Below are 18,869 nucleotides of genomic sequence, written 5' to 3'. Positions count from 1 at the left end.
TTATATTTCAAGGCAATCATGGTTGGCCAAGGCAGAAACATACTGACACGCAGGCTAAAAATAACTAAAATCACAACTTGAAAAATGAATGAATATGAATAAATCCTTACATTCGAGATTCTATAAAAAAAAAAGATTTAGTTTTTCTTTGACCTCCTGAAAAGTACACAAATCATTATTTCCCTTGATATGGTGCTTGACAAGCCATAAAGCCGTGCCTTTGCAAAAACCATTGTGTGGAGTGAGCGATCTGGAATGACAGGCAGGCAAACCAGACACATAAGGCTTTCTCTGGCATTCATATAACCCCAGTGCTCTTATACTAGGGGTTTAGCTAACAAACCACACAGTGGCGGATGTCTGGGGATGTACTGTAGGGTATATTGAGCAAACGACAAGTTTGAAATGGCGTACAAAAAGGAGGCTTTATGTTGGAATGTAGAGATCCACTTTCGGTGCTATTGCTAAAAGTCCGCGACTCCAATGAAGAGGCCAGAGGACATTGCTTTTACCAAAATGTTGCTAGTTTTTCAGCTTAAGTATGTATTTTCTGTATTTGTATGGTTTACTAACATTGATGTTCCTACCATGTGACACGTGCTGTACATCACTAATAAATACAAAATGGACTACAAGTTGTTGCTATTTCGATATTACATGATCAAGACTTCTGCACAGAACAGTGTAACACTATGAAATAATTTGTCACATATATATATACATATATATACATATATATATATACATACATACATACACAGAGTGCCAGTCTGAAGTTTGGACACACCTACTCATTCAAGGGTTTTTCTTTATTTTTACTATTTTCTACATTGTAGAATAATAGTGAAGACAAAACAATTAAATAACACATATGGAATCATGTAGTAACCAAAAAAGTGTTAAACAAATCAAAATATATTTTATATTTGAGATTCTTCAAATACCCACCCTTTGCCTTGATGACAGCTTTGCACAGTCTTTTTTGGTTACTACATGATTCCTACAATGTAGAAAATAGTAAAAAATTAAGACAAACCCTTGAATGAGTAGGTGTGTCCAAACTTGACTGGTACTGTGTATACACACACACTATATATCCGTTTTTCAAATCCACATAAAGCTAGCTAGCTCAATACCAACACTGAATGAAGAACTACAGTGACAACAAATTAAAAACCAACCTTTATTTATTCTAGTTTGACAAAAACAACACAGACGATGTTCCTTCCGTTCCAAAACAGCGATATCACAACAACAAAAAATGTTGCCAGACAAATCGTGGGAGCCAAAATAAGTTGACTGTTGCGTTTAGTTTTTGTCTCGTCATGCTCCATTTCTCCCACTGAGATAAGCGATGTCCTCGACATTCCTACAACACTATTCAATTCCTGTTGACTCGACAGGGGTTTGGTAGTGCTCCTAACTGGTCATCATGCGAGGGGCGATGCTCATGGACATGAGCTCCTGGAAGAGCAGCTTGCAGGCATACGGCATTCTGACCAGAGAGATCTGACAAGAAAGGGTGGAAACGGTTACATTGTACAAACATCTTATTCGATAAATCTCCAACAAAACTAAGGCTAAAGCTTTTTTATAGTCCTGTTGGAACACTTTAAAAAGTATATAGGACACATTTCACTATACTGTATAGTTAGAATTCAGAATTGACATTCTGGTTACAGTAATAAAGGTATAGTGGATATAAACAACATGTGAATAGGCCGGGACACTGGTGGTGGTGTTGTTCCGCACCTGTGTTTTGTTGCGACAGCCCCTGCACTCGTAGGTGTGTGTGCGGGTGTTGGCGATGGCCATGAGGCCACAGAGGTTGCAGACGTGGACCTGGTAGGGGTCAGATGCCTCGAACAGCCTCTCACGCAGGAACTGAGCCGCGCCGTGGGCTATCTGACAATCACGCTCCATCTCCCCAAAACGAAGACCTCCATCACTGGGTGCAAAATGAGAGCATGGTTAGTTAAAGCGGCAATCTGCAGTTGCTACATCAAGTTTTGGACTTTAATGATACATAGCCATTGATTCTTGAAGAATATAACTTATAAATGCCTCATGAGCTTAGTTCAACTGTCGTACCCCATCAGAACCTAACATTTTAGCTTGTTTTACGGCATTATTTGTAAACAAAGTAAATGTAAACAAACACTTTATAGCCTCAAAACATGGTTAAAACTATAATTTGGATATCATGTCAGTCCTTGCATCCATAGCTCTGTCTATGAATTTCAGAGTGGTTACATTTCTCCAGGGCCATCCCTCAGCTTTTTACCAAAACACATGCGGGGTGACTGCTTTGTTATTGTTTCAAGTAAGGATTCTAGATTTAAGTAGGCAAGATCAAGGCCTGTATTCATAAACCATCTGATCTAGAGGTGCTGATCTAGGATCAGGTCCCTCTCCCCCTGTGCATTTGTCATCTAAAAGACATAACTGATCCTAGTTCAGCTCCCACTTAAAGTTGCTTAACAAATACGATCCCAGGAATGCATACCCAGTACACTCACATAGTGCCATAAAGGGATAAAGTCCTACGTTAAATAATTCTTAGTGTTCTTACCGTGATCTGCCCTCCATGGGCTGTCTGTTGAGGATCTGGACTGGGCCTCGGGCCCGAGAGTGGATCTTGTCGTCCACCATGTGCTTCAGGCGTTGGTAGTATGTGGGCCCGAGGAAGATCTGAGAGGTAATCTTACGGCCGGTGAAACCGTTGTACAACACCTAGAAGGGAAAAATGAGGCCAGTTAATTGTACTCTATAGACAGACTAGTGTGAAATTGCTCAGTCTGAAATAGCTACTATAGAAAGTAGATGTGAATGGTAAAGGGGGCTGATGTCCTGACCTCGTTGCCTCTCAGGTGATAGCCGTATTCAGACAGCAGGTTGGAGACTTTCTGCACGTTGACCGCATCGTTGAAAGGCGTGGCGTCACCAATCTCTCCTTTGTTGGCTGAAACCTACATGGTGAAAGGAGAGGGTGAAAACATTGCTACAAGAAAACTCCCATCCATACACTACACTTGATTTCCATGACGAAAGTCTAAAAACTTAAACGCTCTGCTTGCTTTTAATTTAACAAACATTAATACTCACTGACCTTTGTAATTTGTAAAAGACCCTATCTAGATGACAGACAATCTTATTGGTTTACCTTAATAGTTTACTGTCACATTCTTCAGAGGTCTCAACATAGGAGTAATAAAAGTACAAATGAAGTGGGGGGAGGAGTCATTAGACACGTGACAGTACCTTGCCCTGCAGGCACTCGATCAAATGGCCGACTGTCATACGAGAGGGGATGGCGTGGGGGTTGATGATGATGTCTGGGGTAATTCCCTCGCAAGTGAAGGGCATGTCCTGTGGAAAGTATCGGAACAATGGACATAGTTCACTTACAAAAACTTGTGTGAGGGTTCCAATTTTCTGAACCAGTTCTTCTAAGGCATAACCTCTTGCTGGAATGTGGCACATTCTACAGACTTCCATGTTCTATCTAAATCAGTTTTATAGTATATACTGGGACGTGGTTTACTTAGCATTTCCTGTGAAGAGGCCTTTAGCTTTATTTATGTTTAGGTTCAGTCTAAACACAATGTTTCTAGGCCATTGAATAAACATAATGATAAACATTGCCTGGCTCAATGTCATACTGTGTAGTCTACTTAAGAATGAGTAGTCCTGTAGACTATGCATGAGCAGCATGTGTCCAATACGTTACCTCCTGTCTGTACTGAATACCACAGGTACCCTTCTGCCCGTGTCGACTGGCAAACTTGTCACCAATCTGGGGGATACGAACAGAGCGAACCTGGAAGAAGAAACAAATGGAGTTCGAGTTAAATCATGCCACAAGTAGGCCGAGTGTAAAGTGTAAGGAGGCTTCATAACCTTATGGCCCAAGGTTAGAGGGTGCAATATCCAACCAGTGGAGCTCATGTTTTATTTAGTCAATCTGTCAACAACTCTGATTTGGTATCTCGGGCTTGTTGCTTCTATGGAAGCAATCATGCTCGTAAAACTCAACTCATGACAAATTCAAACCTGCACCTAGTGCAGATGACCTTCCTGCCTACTCTAAACTTCACAAATAAGTAGAGCTGTCAACAGGGGTAATTTGTTACCGTTAGTTTGTCATTTTTACAGCCTACTACTGCATCGTCAACTTGACACAATATGCCTCCTGGGGGAAGCTAGAGGACTCAGGACGCACCCTGATCTTGCAGAACTTGTAGCCCTCCTGGTTGAGGGTGACCATGACTTGGTCCACGATGCCCGTCTCGCTGGTGCGGAGGAAGGTGCTGCAGTCCCTCTTGGTGTAGCGGCGGTTGGTGCTGTCCAGCTCGTCGTCGGTCTCCGGCAGGGTCACTGTCTTGCCGATGATCACGTCCTCGCCGGAGACACGCACACCGGGAGCTATCAAGCCGTCGTCGTCCAGCTTGTCGTAAATGGCGTGCCTCATACCTGGGGGAAGGCAGAGGCATTGGGTTGTTCAATGAACACTTATCTTTGTATGAATGGCAATTTAAGGGAAGCTGCTGATGGAAAATGTATGAGATTATGGAAATAGTAGGCTCCGATTTTCTTTATATATTTGTAGATGCCAAAGATGCCTAGTACGTACCCGAACATGTTTCGCGTGTGGGTTTTTCAAAGACTTCCTCCTGATCAAAACCTTTCTTTGACTCTTGTTCTTTGTAGGAGCGGTAGAACACAGACCTGAAATAAAAAAACATGAATTACACCAACGTCTTAAGTCATTTTCACAGCAAATTTCTGTCTTCAAATCACAACACATACCTGAAGAATCCACGGTCCACCGCAGAGCGGTTCATGATGACAGAGTCCTCCTGGTTGTAGCCAGTGTACGCCGCAATAGCTACAATAGAATTGATACCTAAACGAGGCACAAATGGAGGATTTTAACGAGCCAGAACTAGAATATGGCAGAAATCTTTAGGTCAGAGTTAAGGGGTGTTATTGGCTGCTAATTCTGCAGCGCTCCAGTTCTTACCTGCTGGAAGCTCTCTGAAACGCAGGTACTCCATAGAGCGGGTGGTGACTAAGGGTTTCTGGGGGTAGTAGAGCACATGGGCCAGGGTGTCCATCCGCACATGGAAGTTGGTGATGTACACACCCATGGCTTGTTTACCCATAGCAGACTGGTACGTGTTTCTGGGAGACTACAGAGGGGAAAAGATGGGGGGAAATTGTATTAATCGGTTAACAGTTAAAACAGGGGCATATAATTGAGAAATCGTGTGATACTGTATACCAAGACTGATAAAAATCTTAATTTAGAATGTTTTATAGTCTTGTCATAGATAATACCATTGCACCTAAATCAATCACACCAACAAGAAAATATATTATAGGAGGTTAATATTTTTTGCCGTACCTGGTTGTGATCGGGGAAGGGGATGATGGAGGCACAGACTCCCAGGATCATGGAGGGGTGGATCTCACAGTGGCTGTATGTAGAACAGTAGGCCACGCCCTTCTCCTGGAGGTCGTCAGGGGTCATGGCCAGCATCACAGTCTCCTCCTCCAGGGTGTCGATGTACTCCACCACGCCGCTGGCCACCAGGTCCTGCCAACTGTAGTTGTTGTACTCCCTCTCCTTCAGCTGGTCAATGTGTCTCCTCTTCAGCAGCAGCTTCTGTTTCTCTACGATCAGCAGAGGACGACAGATCCTCCCTGCGTCTGTGTAGATGCGGATCTCCCTCTCTCGGATGTCTCTGATCATGGACACCTAGAAACAGGGGTAAACACTGATCAGAACAACACAGAAAATCAGGATAAGGGATATTGTGTTTGTAGGTTAACTTAAATGAATAATAATATCATAAATAATGAAAATGTCAGAAAAGCTGAAATTCCCGGAAAAATCATATCCCTTACCTCAGACACAATGATGTCCATCTGCCTTCTCAGTTTCCTCAGTGTGTTCATCAGCTGCTCTGGGTCCTTGTGTATACCCACCCAGCAGCCATTCACAAAGATCTTTGTGGCACTGTTAGTGTTGAATTAATGAAGAAAAACTTCAGCTAAAATACAGATAAGATAGGTTGACAAACTATACAAGTCACTCAGACATGAAAGACTGAGAATGTTTAGATATTTTCTGGACTGATAAAGAGCAGTGTGCTGCCATCTGCTGGACTCACTCTGCGATGGCTGCCGGTGAGATCTCCTCCAGGTTCTCCATGCTCCACTCCTCCAAGAACTCCAGGATGGGAGAGGGCTGGGAGCCCACAGAGATGTAGGCCATGAGGGCCAGGTTCTTCACCAGGCCTACAGCATGACCCTGGAGATACCAGATAGACAGTGGGAGGCACAAAGACAGGAACAAAGTAAGAGGGGACAATAGCATATCAATGACTAGCCTTCCTTGACTGCGAGCTTAATTCTTTGAGGGTAACCTCAACCTTAAAATATGGCATGATACAACAATAGCCTTTGATATGAACACAGATATAATTTGGGTTGGTTTTGGACATACCTCGGGGGTCTCGGCAGGGCACACCATGCCCCACAGTGTGTTGTGAAGCTGCCTGGGCTTGGCTAGCTTGCCATCTCGACCGATGGGGGAGTTCACCCGTCGAAGATGGGAGAGGGTTGAGGCAAAGGTCAAGCGGTTCAACACCTAACGAGATAAAGAACACAAAAAGTTCTGGTTTGGAATGACAACAATCATCTTGTAGCAGCATAATGGCAAACTGAGACTAAAATATATAGATATGTGTACGAGGTGTCTTCTGTACTGTGTTACCTGGGACACTCCAGCTCTGGCCTGATGGGCCTTCTTGACGTCACCCCAGTTCCCCGTGGCCAGAGAGTACTTCAGGCCATCGGAGATGATGCGCGTCTTGATGGCCAACTCCAGGTTGAAGTCTTTCCCTCTGTCAATGAACTTCTGGGCGTATATGCGGATCTCTTTCAGCAGGTTCTTGAACATTCTAAACGTGTCAACATAAATGAAAAAGAGCTTGATTAAAGTTCCAGGCTTGGTATCCCATTGACTTCATTAATATTCACCAAATGATCAGTTTGGATAGGAGTGCGGTTTACACAAAGTAGCCCAACATCTGTGAATTATAGCTTTATAGATAATTTATAGTTTTATAGAGGTGTTCCTTCAGGGCCTTACCCACGGAACAGGAAAGCCAACAGAGGCCCAGCCAGGTCCAATCTTTTGTTGCCGTAGTGATCCCTGTCATCCAGCTCTCTTCTGCCCAGGGCAGCCAATAGCAGTCTGTGGACCATGTACCTACAAACAGACCCAGATATACACACCGAGTTAGGCTAATACATCAAGCACAACAACAACAACATATTGGTCTTTATGCAATCAGTAAGATCATGCTGTCATAACCATAGAATTACATATAGAATCTCCAACAGAAACCTGGTGAATTATAGGATCTCTATGATTATTACATTAATATAACATAATAAAAACATACCCTAAGAAATAGGCCTTTTTGGTCTCACAGAAGTCACTGACTCCGACGTGGGGGAGCACCTCCTTCTGCAGCACCTCCTTGGCGTACTTGATCCTCCTCTCTTTGGTGACACCGGGCTTAGCACCACGAGAGCCGATGAAGTTCAGGGCCACGTTCTGCTCCTGGATCACAAAGGCCTCGTCCAGGGAGGGCTTGACCTGGTGGAGCACAGCACATCAGAGGTGTGGATGGATGGTTGGGCGGTGAGAGAGAGAGAGAGAGAAGGAATATGTTTCATGTGTCAGTTACAATGTAGAACTTTTACCATCTCCATCATCTCAGGGTCGTCAAAGTCGTAGATTATGTGCTCCAGGATGTCTCTGTCGGACACAAAGCCCAAGGCTCGGAACACTATGATGATGGGCACCTCCTGTCTGATGTAGGGCAGAGTGGACACGATCCTCTGACCAATGGCACTTTTCTTAACCCCCTGGGAGAAAAAGAAACAAAGAGAGTCAACATTTGGGTGCAGTAGCAGAGGAAAGAGAACCTAACGGCAACTTTGCCAGCAAATTCAGACAAGGTATATTTTGGTGTTCAAGGTTGTTTGTTTCTCACCTGTCCTCCCCTGGCCATCATGCTGACCCAGATGGAGCTGGTGGGGCGCGAGGAGTTCTCCAGGCAGGAGCGGCACTCCCCTGTGTACGCGTACTTTGAGTCCTTCTTGGCAAAGACATACACTGTGTTCGTCGCCATCTTTTCTTGGGCAATCAGGACCTGCACACCAAACACAACAATTGTTATCAATAAAACATCCTCTTCAAGCAAAAGCAGGTGTTTCTCAGGTGCTTCGTGAAAAGTATTGAAGAAACAAGGGTACCCCAATAAAAACATCCTCTTCAAGCAAAAGCGTGTGTTTCTCAGGTGCTTCGTGAAAAGTATTGAAGAAACAAGGGTACCCATACACACAAGGCCAGACATAAATCCCACCCTCCACCCCCAATCTCTCTTTCTTCTTCTACCTTCTCAGAGCCGTTGATGATGAAGTAGCCCCCAGGATCTAGCGGGCACTCGTTGAGCTCACAGAGATCACGGTCCGTTAGGCCACTGAGCAGGCAGTAGGTGGAGCGCAGCATGATAGGGATCTTGCCGATGAAGGTCTTCTGGTGCTGGGTCTGCAGCTGGTCCTCACCCTCCTTGATGATGGTCTTGGTGATGTCCACGTACAGCGGAGCAGAGTACCTGTACAATACAGATGTGAGCCTGGTTGGCACTGGCAGCACTGAAGGTTGCATATGAGGTGCGCGGGAGATATATTGTGATAAAATTATGACTCCAAATGGGCCAACTTACGTGAGGTTCCGGAGTCTGGCTTCGTTGGGCATCATAGGGGAGGGTGCTCCATCTCTTTCCCAGTGAGTGGGTTTGGAAAGGTAGATCTGTTCAAACTTTAGCAGGTAGCGTGGCTGTAGGGCAAAGGAAAGGGCTCATTAGTTACAGGCCATGAGTGAGCGCCTTTAGAGAGAGGCCCTACATGGAGCAGCATATCTGAAAGTGCCTGTCTGTCACTCACCGGGTCCTCCACCTCTCCAGAGGTGTGCTGGGCCTCAGCCTGCAGGTCAATGGGCGGAGCATCCTCCACAATCCTCTGCACGGACATCTGGATGAACTCGTCAAAGGAGTCCAGCTGCTGTCGTACCAGACCCTTCTCATCAAAGTAGGAACTGTAGGTGCATCAGCGAGAATAGTGTTATTTGAACATAAGCAAGCTGCATAGTGTATGCTACATGATGATCAAAAGAGGAGAGATAGGTAGGGAGAGCATAATTTTACCTGATAACAATCCAGCAAGCTTCCTGCCATAAATCGGGGGTGATTTCATCCTCATCCTCGTCGTATTGGATATCTGCAAGAGATCACAGAAAATACATCAACAAAGTCAATGCAGACGCAGTGATTTAATGTTAGCCTAGGCCCCGGATCTAGTTCATGGAGTTTTCTACAGAAGAACAACTGATACAAACAAATAAGGGTATTGTAGCTCTGCAGATCTCAAAGACAGCTTTGTTTTTGCAACATAATGGCATGATGTGATGCTCATTTAGATAGGCCTAGTTGAAAGTGTGCTATGGCTAGCTAACGTTGGGTGTTTAGTCTGGTGAAACCATCTTTGGTATGTAACAAACTAGTCAACCTACATAGTGCTAGCAGGCTTGCTAACTATGTCTTCTTGTTGATGCTTCTGGCGCCATATAGCCTATATGCTAACTTAGCTAGCTAGCGAGGAACAAGCTAGCGAGCTATATTATGTAAAAACCACAATAGACACCAATAGCTGAAATACCTTCATCTTGGTCATACATGCTTACTGCTTATTCCCTCTCGTGTTCGCCTAAATAAGCAGAAACCGACGTTTAAATCATCAACAGTGTCGGATTCAACGTTGTCTAACGTTGCACACTCTGCTAGCTAAATGAATACCAGAAGAAATATTGATGGTCAATCCTAATACGTCATTTCCTGTACAATCTGTTATTTTGACGTGCAAGAAATGAGTCTTCACTAAATATTTGTGCTATTCTGCTCCAATATTAACTATGAGAATCATATTATCTAATAAATAATATATTTTATTATTATTATTAGAGGCCGAATCTTAATAGTTGTAAATGTAAATAAACAACATTTCCATCTACGTCAGTTCCGTCAGGATATAAATTGATTTTTGTTGCAGCAACTCACATGTGTAATGGATTTATATTATACTTTCACAGATAGAACAATAAGATATTTCGCCGGATGTATAAATGTGAAGTGAGAGGAAGCCCAATGGCCGGCAGTGGGAGAAGATGGAACGAGATGGACTTTGGCCAACATTCTGCAAATGTTCTCATCGATGAAACATTTGATCTCAATACATTTTTCTGTTGCCAAAACCAGAATCTGTTATGAACAGAGTGGACTAAGTTTTGTAGACTTTACCCATTGCAAAAGTTTCTAAAAATCGCGTTGTTTTGAAGGAATGCAAAGGCGAATTTAGTTATTGCACACGCGCACTTCAGAGAGTAGGCGTTCCCTAACAGAAATATGCAGATGATGCTAGAACGCGCCAATAGAATCTCACTATCTCGTGCTTGGTTCTGCCCACCTCCTTGCTTGTTCTGGAAACAATAGTCTGTGGTCTATCTTGGTTTAGTTATACAAATCTATGATAGTTCAGTTAGGGGCGGTAATGACTGCCAACCGCCGTTAAACTCCACCAAAGAAGCAACAACTCGTGTTTTTATTCAAGGTTATGTTATCATTGTATGATGTATGATTCAATTGTATTAGTTTGTAAAGATGTATAAATTGTTGCGTGAAATTGTTAAATGTAAATGTTCTTGACATCTATCAATTCCATGTCTATCTGTAAAGCATAGGACCAAATGGATCTCATCACCTCTATGAAGGCACTATATGTCTGTGTTTGAAGGAAACCTTTTCCATCATGAACTCCCTTTTGTATTGGATGACCAGTGATCATGAACTCCCTTTTGTATTGGATGACCAGTGGTGGAAAAAGTACCCAATTGTCATACTTGAGTAAAAGTAACGATACCTTCATAGAAAATGACTCAAGTAAAAGTGAAAGTCACCCAGTAAAATACTACTTGAGTAAAAGTCTAAAGGTATTTGGTTTTACATATACTTAAGTATCAAAAGTAAATGTAATTGCTAAAATATACATAAGTATCAAAAGTAAAAGTAAAAGTACAAATCTTTTCAAATTCCTCATATAAAGCAAACCAAGCGGCACCATTTTCTTGTTTTTTTAATTTACGGATAGCCAGGGGCATGCTCCAACACTCAGACATCATATGCAAACGAAGCATGTGTTTAGTGAGTCCGCCAGATCAGAGGCAGTAGGGATCACCAGGGATGTTCTCTTAATGAATTAGAGAATCTTCCTGTCCTGCTAACTATTCAAAATGGGTGTTAGGGAAAATGTATGGAGTAAAAAGTACATCATTTTCTTTAGGAATGTAGTGAAGTAAAAGTAGTCAAAAATATAAATAGTAAAGTACAGATACCCAAAAAGCTACTTAAGTAGTACTTGCAAGCATTTTTACTTAAGTACTTTACACCACTGTGGATGACACAATGAAGACCAGGGGTGAAACTCAAGAGCTGGATAAAAATGTCAAAATTCAAGGGACATACACCGCCATAGAGCCAGAAAAGGAGGAGGAATTTGTTTTCCTGGACTACATAGAGCAAGAAGATACTCACAAGGACCAACTTCATTGTCAGCTCCATGTGAATGCTGTCCCCATGATTTCCAAAGAAGACAAGAGGTTGCCGCCGAGGTCAGGCTCTGAGAAGCAGCAGAGGACTCTGGAGCAACAGCTGCGGTCATTGAAAGATGGGACCAAAGTGGCGACGGTGAGCCCTGATTCTCTCATCGAGTTTCGTGATGTAGACTTCCCTCTCAAAGGAAACAAGCAAGAAGAAGAAAAAGAAATCTGAAGGACAGCAGAAAATCTATGGTACGGCAGATATGGAGGAACCTGCCATTGACATCTGTTGCAATGGATGTGGCGCAGTCATTTACTGCACCTGATGTGGCATGCTATCTACCAAGTGAGAAGTATAAACTTTTGCTGGAGGAGAACGAATTGAAAAAAGCCATTTGCTATCATTGTTACTTGCTCACACACCGCCAAAAGGCATTGATTGTCAAGATGTCCAAGGAGGAATATCGGGATATTGTCCGCAGGATCAAGTCAGAAAGCCTTGGTACTGTTGATCATGGATCTCCTGGACATCCCATACAAGTTAGTGGTTCTGGGTAATAAAGTGGACTTGAAAACTACTTGCAAAGGATTAAATGTCAACTTTCCCAGTACTGTGCTCATGTAGGCATTTCCAGTGATAATATCAAAGATACCCACCTCATTAGTGCCAAAACGGGACACGGAATAGAAAATCTCATCGCAAATCTTCAGAGATCGTGGAAGTACAATGGAGACGTGTATCTAGTGGGAACGGCCAACACCGGGAAATCCACACTGTTTAACACTCTACTGGAGTCAGACTACTGCATATCCAGAGCCTCGGATGTGATCCACAAAGCAACCATATCTCCATGGCCTGGTAAAATGGAGCTCTGCCCAGCCTGAATGTAATCCACAGTTACTATAAAATACATTATTATTTATGGAACACTCTTCTTTGTGTATTGTTGCTGCAATCATTAGTCTTGAATTAGCTTTACATTCTAACCACTTTTACAGTCACATTGATAGAGGGCTTAATTCATACTTACATTTGTTTACAGAAACTGAAGTCTCTACAATGTTGATCTTCTTCAATTGACTTTAAAATGTAATACTGTATTATCCACAGGTACAACGCTGAACCTTCTGAAGTTCCCCATCATCAACCCCATTTGGTACTGCATGTTCAGGAGGTCCAAGAGGCTCCAGAGCGCCTCCAAGCAGACGGAGAGTGATCTCTCTCCACAGGATCTCAAGAGACTGGAACAGTTCAGCAAGCAGGGCTTCCTAGTGGGTAAGAAGATTGGTGTTGGCTGTTGGGGACAGAACTGGTGGTAACCCCACAGGGTAGCCTAAATACCAGGGGTTCGAAATGGACAACCCAAACAGCTCAAACCTTGACCTGCTGTGTTGTTAATGGTTTACATTGTTACTCTTAAATGTGTACTTTGTAATGTAGGCTAATTATAAAAAACAACATGCGTTTTCATGTCAGAGGCTTTTTGTACACGATGTCTAATGGTGATACCGTAATTTCAGTTTGTGGATGGTTTTCAGCTCTGGGTTTTGTAACATTGTCTGTAAATGTAATGATTGTAAATATCCTACATATAAACAGCTGTCGTTGTTTATCGATGTGTAGACTTGTGCTTACATTTACATTGCTTTCATTACACTTAGACAGCTGGCAGGGAACCTTTAGTGTAATATATTATTAAACATATCAGTAACTGCAGAAAATGTAAGAAATGGAAAGGAATCACACACCAACAATACCTCTGGATAGTAGGCCAACTTTTATTAAAAAGTGTAGAGCAGAAAATGGTACAGGATGCTTTGTTTTAAACTGAACAAAAAGGTTTTAAAACGGCCAATTGTTTTCAAAAAGTATTGGGGACAATGGCCAAAAACTCCCCACTTTGGTGAAGGTATTAATAAAAGTTAGTTGGCAATTATTGAATTGAAAAAGTATTTTCAATTCATTTATTTGCTTTAATCACTGAGCACAACCGGCGCTTATTAGAGACAGGTGTCCATTTGAGCCAGGCTTCTATTTCCTTAATGCATACAGCTTTTGCTCAATAAAATGTTGAAAAGACTACCACACTGTTTGTGACCAGAATAAACATTATAATAACAAATCCATCGCAGATCAGACTTGAAAAGACTAGGCTGCCTATCACACACCCCAATTTCACCCTTCAGCACCATTCATTTAATGTTGTGTTCTGTTTTTGGTGGCGACATGGCTAGCAACGATGACAGAATAAAAAAAAAAAGTTTAATGCACATGTCCATGGGAATATCGTAAACAGTTCAGTTAGACCCGGGATTCATTTGAAACGGGTGTTTATTTGCTGAAATGTGTGCCGATTCCCGGCTTTTAGAAGGGACAGGCGGCTGGCAATTTGAGACTCAGCATTTAATTGAAGTTTTACGTTACATATGATTACAATATGTGAATGCAAAATGGTTTCAAAGACTGAAATAAACTTTTCTTATCTACTAATAAGCACAATACAGTAAGTGAACAGAGATAAAAGGTGTACATTTACAGTGATACGGAATCTAACAGTCTAGCTAAGAGTGCATTTATAGACTGGTTCAAGAGCACATCCGCTAAATTGGACCAGTTTCCCAGGGAACCCTGGTATATTCTTTTCCTTCCAATAGTCAGGAATCTCAAGACATAAGTCTTTATAATTCTATCTTCTCACTTTGGCATCACACCCAAAATATAATATTGCACTGAATTTACTAAAAGAGTACACATGGCATATTTTTTATTAGCTCAGTCTAACAATCACCTCAATAGAACAGAAAACTAAATGCATATGAAAGAAGTATATCACGGATGGCACAAACAGGCTAAGCTTTGGAGGCACAATTCTGTAAAACAGATGAGTGGGTTAATAAAAACAGCAAAAATCAAGTTGATGGGTTTGATCTTCATAGTAATCAAACAATTACAACTAAACCTCAAGGAATGGTTATAAAGATAGACATGATGTAACAACAATATAATTGAAATCAGAGCTCTTACAGTGTAAAAAGAATGGTGACTCAATTACTATAAACCTACACTGTTAATATGCAAAAACATAAAATAATGATTGTCGAAGGCACTGAAGAGTAAAAAAGAAGAACATGTAGAACTACCGGCATCTTCGCTCAACAACTGTAAAAAATCTTCTTTGGCTTTTTCTGAACTCAGATACAAAACTGATAATGGCAAAGTTTCAGATGTGTTCACAAACTTTCATTTCACAACTTGTTTTCAATGTTAGCTAGTCTATTCTCTGTCAGTGATAGCAACATAGTATCTGTTTTATACCATCCAGAAAATCTCTATCCTTATCTTAAAGTTCTATAGGCCTACAGATGTAAAGGGCCAGTAGGCTAACACTAGGAACACCCTACCTCCCACAAAGTTGTGCATTTATTAATGAGTAGTATGAGTTTTTTTGTATGATTTGTATATACAAAAAGTAACAACATATTTCAAACATTAACGCAAGAAACAATTCTATACACATCTCGCCACTTTTGTACCGGATGAGCCCAAAGAAACCTCACCCCATTTCATAGTTCATCAATTTGACTGAACGAGTCCTCATAAGTCATGGCAATTAACACCTATAACGTTTTCTTGTAATTAAGATATTTTTTATAATTAGTCCATTGTACAGATTGATAATTGATTTATACAATGTTTAAAAAAATCTCTATTGATGTTATCAATATAAAAAAGACAAAATCATAGTTGTCAAGTGCTCCCTAAATGGTGGAGTGGACAACGCACACTTGTCCCAACTTTGAACATGCAGCCCTCTTCCCCATTTAGGGTACAGACCACTTCACTGGAGTGGACTCGCACAATAGGAGAACCCTATTATTCTCTGGACCACCTGAGTCCTTCTAATATAATCTCCCTGCGGGAATTGGGGGGTTTCTTTGGTTTTTCATTGAAAAAGTCTACCACTTCCTTTCATAATGGATTTACTATTGTTGTTCAACAGGACTGATGGATTATAAAAACAGGTGCAACTCATCTCTTGGTGGCTTCTTCTAATATAGAAACTCAACTGCTTTGTGAACCACAGGGCAAGGTGTCGCGATTTCTTGAATATCAATCGCTATTTGTAACATATATACAATGCTATTCGATTTTAGATACCGGTAGTTGCATAACCATATGAGATTTACAAGTATTATGAGATTTACAAGCAACAAAATGAATATCCCATATTTTCTTTGATGGATGTTTCAGCCAAATGCCAAACCATGAACATTCGTTTTGGGCCTCACACGTGTCAACTCACATATTCTCTATGATTTAAATTAAAAGCACTGAAGAATTAATAGTCAAACAGTCTGGGAACCAATACGTGAAAGCCCAGACACCAATAATCCAATTAACTAGTCTGCCTAAAGCTGGTATTAAAAAGGCTGTCAAGAGAGTTTTAGGCATACCATATTATATTTTATACAGCACTTACTAGTGAGCACTAATGCAAGGTAACTGAATATGTACTGTCAACATGCTTACACAGACAACTATGTTTTATAACAGGGAGAAAGGGTAAAACAAAATACACTGCTGGAACCTGACCAAAATGGGATAATTCATAGCTCCCTACTCTGCAGACACTCACTGGCCCAGCTTGGATGCATTGTCAAGATAGTACACATTCACCAGGTGGCGATTCAGGTGCCGACGGTACTCCACCTCCAAGGGGAAGGTACGGTCACAGAAAATACACATGTGATTCTTGAGTTCAGTTGGAGTCGGAATCTCTTCTGTGGGAGTTTCAGGGTCATTGGCCAGTTTGCTGGCGGCAGCGGCCAGTCCGTTGAGCCCCGAGTCGTCGCTGCCCTCCGAGGCGCTATCGCTGATCTCACTTCCTCCGTCATGGCTATGGATGCCCTCGTCCTCTTCAGTTTCAGTAGGCTTTCCTCTTGGCCTAGGGAGCTCCAGGGAGGGTGTTGTTGGTGTTGATGGTTCTCCCTGTGGCCTTCTGAAATCGGGAGAGCCGTCCATTTCTATGGGAGATGGGGACTCGTCTTCAAGAGTAGGAGTTTCCTCTGCTTGGTCGGCGACCTTAGCCTGCTCAGCCTGTGGAGTTGTGTCCTGAGATGGGGATGCATTTTGCTTTGCAAGGTTGTTTCCCCCATTATTGGACTGTTGTTCTGCAGAGCTCTGCCTAGTAGATGTATGCATTGCGGGGACGGTCTCCTGGTCAGATGCCTGCTTCTCTCCCTGTACAACTGTTGGCTGAAGCTCTGTGGCAGGACACTTTTTGTTTTCAGGGGGGCTAATGGGGTTCTCAATGATGGAACACTCCTTGTTCTCACTGGAAGCCTCAGTCTCTCCAGGGCTTGCTTCTTTCTTGTTGATGTTTTTCAGCTTTTTCACTACGGGCGAGTTCATAATCTGGTTTGCTGAGGCCTCCTGCTCAGACACTGGGCAAGGCTCAGTCGTCATGCTTTGGGGGATACTGGCTTTTGATTGTGACTTGTGAGCAGCCTTGACTTTTAACCGTTTGGCCTTAATGTCGGTGCAGGGCTCCTCAGGAGATTCCTTCATTGATAAGTCCAAGGCCTCAGCAGCCTTTCTCTTTAGTGGCTTCATCTTGCTCTTCTCTCCCTGTTTTTCCACTGGTGCTTCCAGACTCTGAGGTGCTTTTTCAACAGTCTTTTCAACCACTTTCTCCATTTTTTTAGAAGGACTCTTAGATTTTGTTGTATTTTTGTTCTCTTTTCCTTCTCTCTCATTCTTCAGTGTTCCCTGCTGCTCTTTTTTCTCCTTCTCCAGCCTCTTGTTTTCCTCCTTATTCTCCTTCTCCAGCATGTCTTTCTCCAACGCCTCCTTAACTGATTTCTCCTTCTCAACATCGTCCTCTTCCAAACTCACCTTTTGAACTCTTTCCACAGTTTCCTTTATTTTGCTCTTATCCTGAACACCTGTTTTCCCTATCGTCTGTTTTTTGGGACATCTCTTCACTTTATTACCTGTGGTTTGAACTGCAGCTGCTGTCTCCTTCGGGGTAACATTCTGCTTTGTATTCTCACTGCTCATCTCTGTACTCTTGCGTTTCAGTGTTACCTTTTTCTCTGCCTTGTCCTTTGCCTTTTTAGGTGTCTCTTTGACAGGGGAGACGTAACATTTCTTGTGGGTCTTGTCCGTTGCTACACTTTCTGCAGCTTGAAGAGGGCTGGGATTGCTGCTCTTCTTGGTCGAGAGATTGCCATGGCTTGATTGTTTATCAGCTCCAGAGATCTCTGGTCTCGCCTCCATGTCCTCCTCCTCATCATCAATTGCAGACAGCTCAAACTTTGCGATTCCATTCACCATGGTGTACTCATCGGTGAATTCATCAGAATCAGGTTTCTTGACACGCAGCTTGACCTTTGACACATCCATTGCGATCTGTGGGCAGCCGGGGTGTCTAGATTTGATGTGATACTGCAGGTTACACTTTTTGGAAGCGGCGTACTTGCAGACAGGGCAAAGGAACTGACGCGGGTTGAGGTGGAGCTCCACATGCTTTTTGTAGTTGCTGCGATCAGCCGTCTTGTATGGACAGTGGGGGCAGCACAGGGGCTTGGGTCCATTGTGAACCTGTCTGGAATGGCGTGTCACCTCATGCTGATTGGCAGCCAGGTAGTTGCAGCGGTCACATTTGAAAGGCCTTTCACCTGTCAAGAAAATCAATGTGGAAAATGGTCAGGTTACAGACGTTTTAACTGCTGTTAACTTGAATGGGAACACTGGCTCACATTTCATGCAGGGAAGATGGACCAGAGTACGGAGAGACAAGCAACAATTACAGGTCGAACACTAAGCATCTCACAGCACGTATCGCAAACCACTTTACCGTTCTCATCCAAAACCATCTGCTCCAGCGAATGCAACAAAGGAGAAGAAGTTGACTATGAGAGGAAATAAAAACAGAGACTATGCACAATAATTATATTTGTCTAATTTCTGCTACATGCTAGAAAGATGTACCGTCAGTCTTTTTTGTCATGTAGCCTGTGTTAGACACTCACCCGAGTGTGTTCTCATATGCCTGGTAAGATGGGTCTTCTGGGAGCTTGAGTACTCACAGTACGGACATCGAAAAGGACGCTCCCCTACAGCAGGAAAAATAGA

General features: G+C 42.6%; 2 protein-coding genes across 5 annotated transcripts in view; both read right to left on the bottom strand.

Moving 5' to 3' along the window:
- Nucleotides 1–1,169: 1,169 nt before the first annotated feature.
- On the bottom strand, nt 1,170–9,942 carry LOC121541972 (DNA-directed RNA polymerase II subunit RPB2). The gene is made up of 24 exons (XM_041851387.1): nt 9,799–9,942; nt 9,288–9,360; nt 9,028–9,178; nt 8,808–8,920; nt 8,477–8,696; nt 8,073–8,231; nt 7,780–7,944; nt 7,476–7,672; nt 7,160–7,279; nt 6,782–6,968; nt 6,512–6,655; nt 6,177–6,316; nt 5,911–6,022; nt 5,408–5,761; nt 5,024–5,192; nt 4,810–4,906; nt 4,634–4,728; nt 4,223–4,473; nt 3,731–3,820; nt 3,262–3,369; nt 2,856–2,969; nt 2,573–2,733; nt 1,753–1,948; nt 1,170–1,509 (listed from the first exon to the last, which is right to left on the bottom strand). Exons 1-24 carry the CDS (start codon nt 9,815–9,817, stop codon nt 1,420–1,422), a joined length of 3,525 nt encoding a protein of 1,174 aa, XP_041707321.1. The 5' UTR covers nt 9,818–9,942; the 3' UTR covers nt 1,170–1,419.
- Nucleotides 9,943–13,492: 3,550 nt separating this feature from the next.
- Nucleotides 13,493–18,869, bottom strand: part of LOC121541947 (RE1-silencing transcription factor) — a 16,612-nt gene continuing 11,235 nt past the window's right edge. For all 4 annotated transcript variants that reach the window (XM_045207548.1, XM_041851353.1, XM_041851367.2 and 1 more), the window contains 2 exons: nt 18,767–18,850; nt 13,493–18,412 (listed from right to left, as the gene is read on the bottom strand). In XM_045207548.1, the coding sequence (XP_045063483.1) occupies nt 16,365–18,412; nt 18,767–18,850 (2,132 nt within the window). In that variant the 3' untranslated portion in view covers nt 13,493–16,364. The remainder of the gene's footprint in view (nt 18,413–18,766; nt 18,851–18,869) is intronic.

This window comes from Coregonus clupeaformis, chromosome 3, assembly GCF_020615455.1.
Source record: "Coregonus clupeaformis isolate EN_2021a chromosome 3, ASM2061545v1, whole genome shotgun sequence".
NCBI lineage: Eukaryota > Metazoa > Chordata > Actinopteri > Salmoniformes > Salmonidae > Coregonus > Coregonus clupeaformis.
This window is presented reverse-complemented; position numbering and strand designations above follow the sequence as displayed.

Coding starts and splice junctions, on each gene's coding strand:
- LOC121541972 (XM_041851387.1), bottom strand. Junction 8,921..9,027: donor CTGGAGAGGTGGAGGACCCG/GTGAGTGACAGA, acceptor TTTGCCCTACAG/CCACGCTACCTGCTAAAGTT. Junction 6,317..6,511: donor GCCCTGCCGAGACCCCCGAG/GTATGTCCAAAA, acceptor TGGTATCTCCAG/GGTCATGCTGTAGGCCTGGT.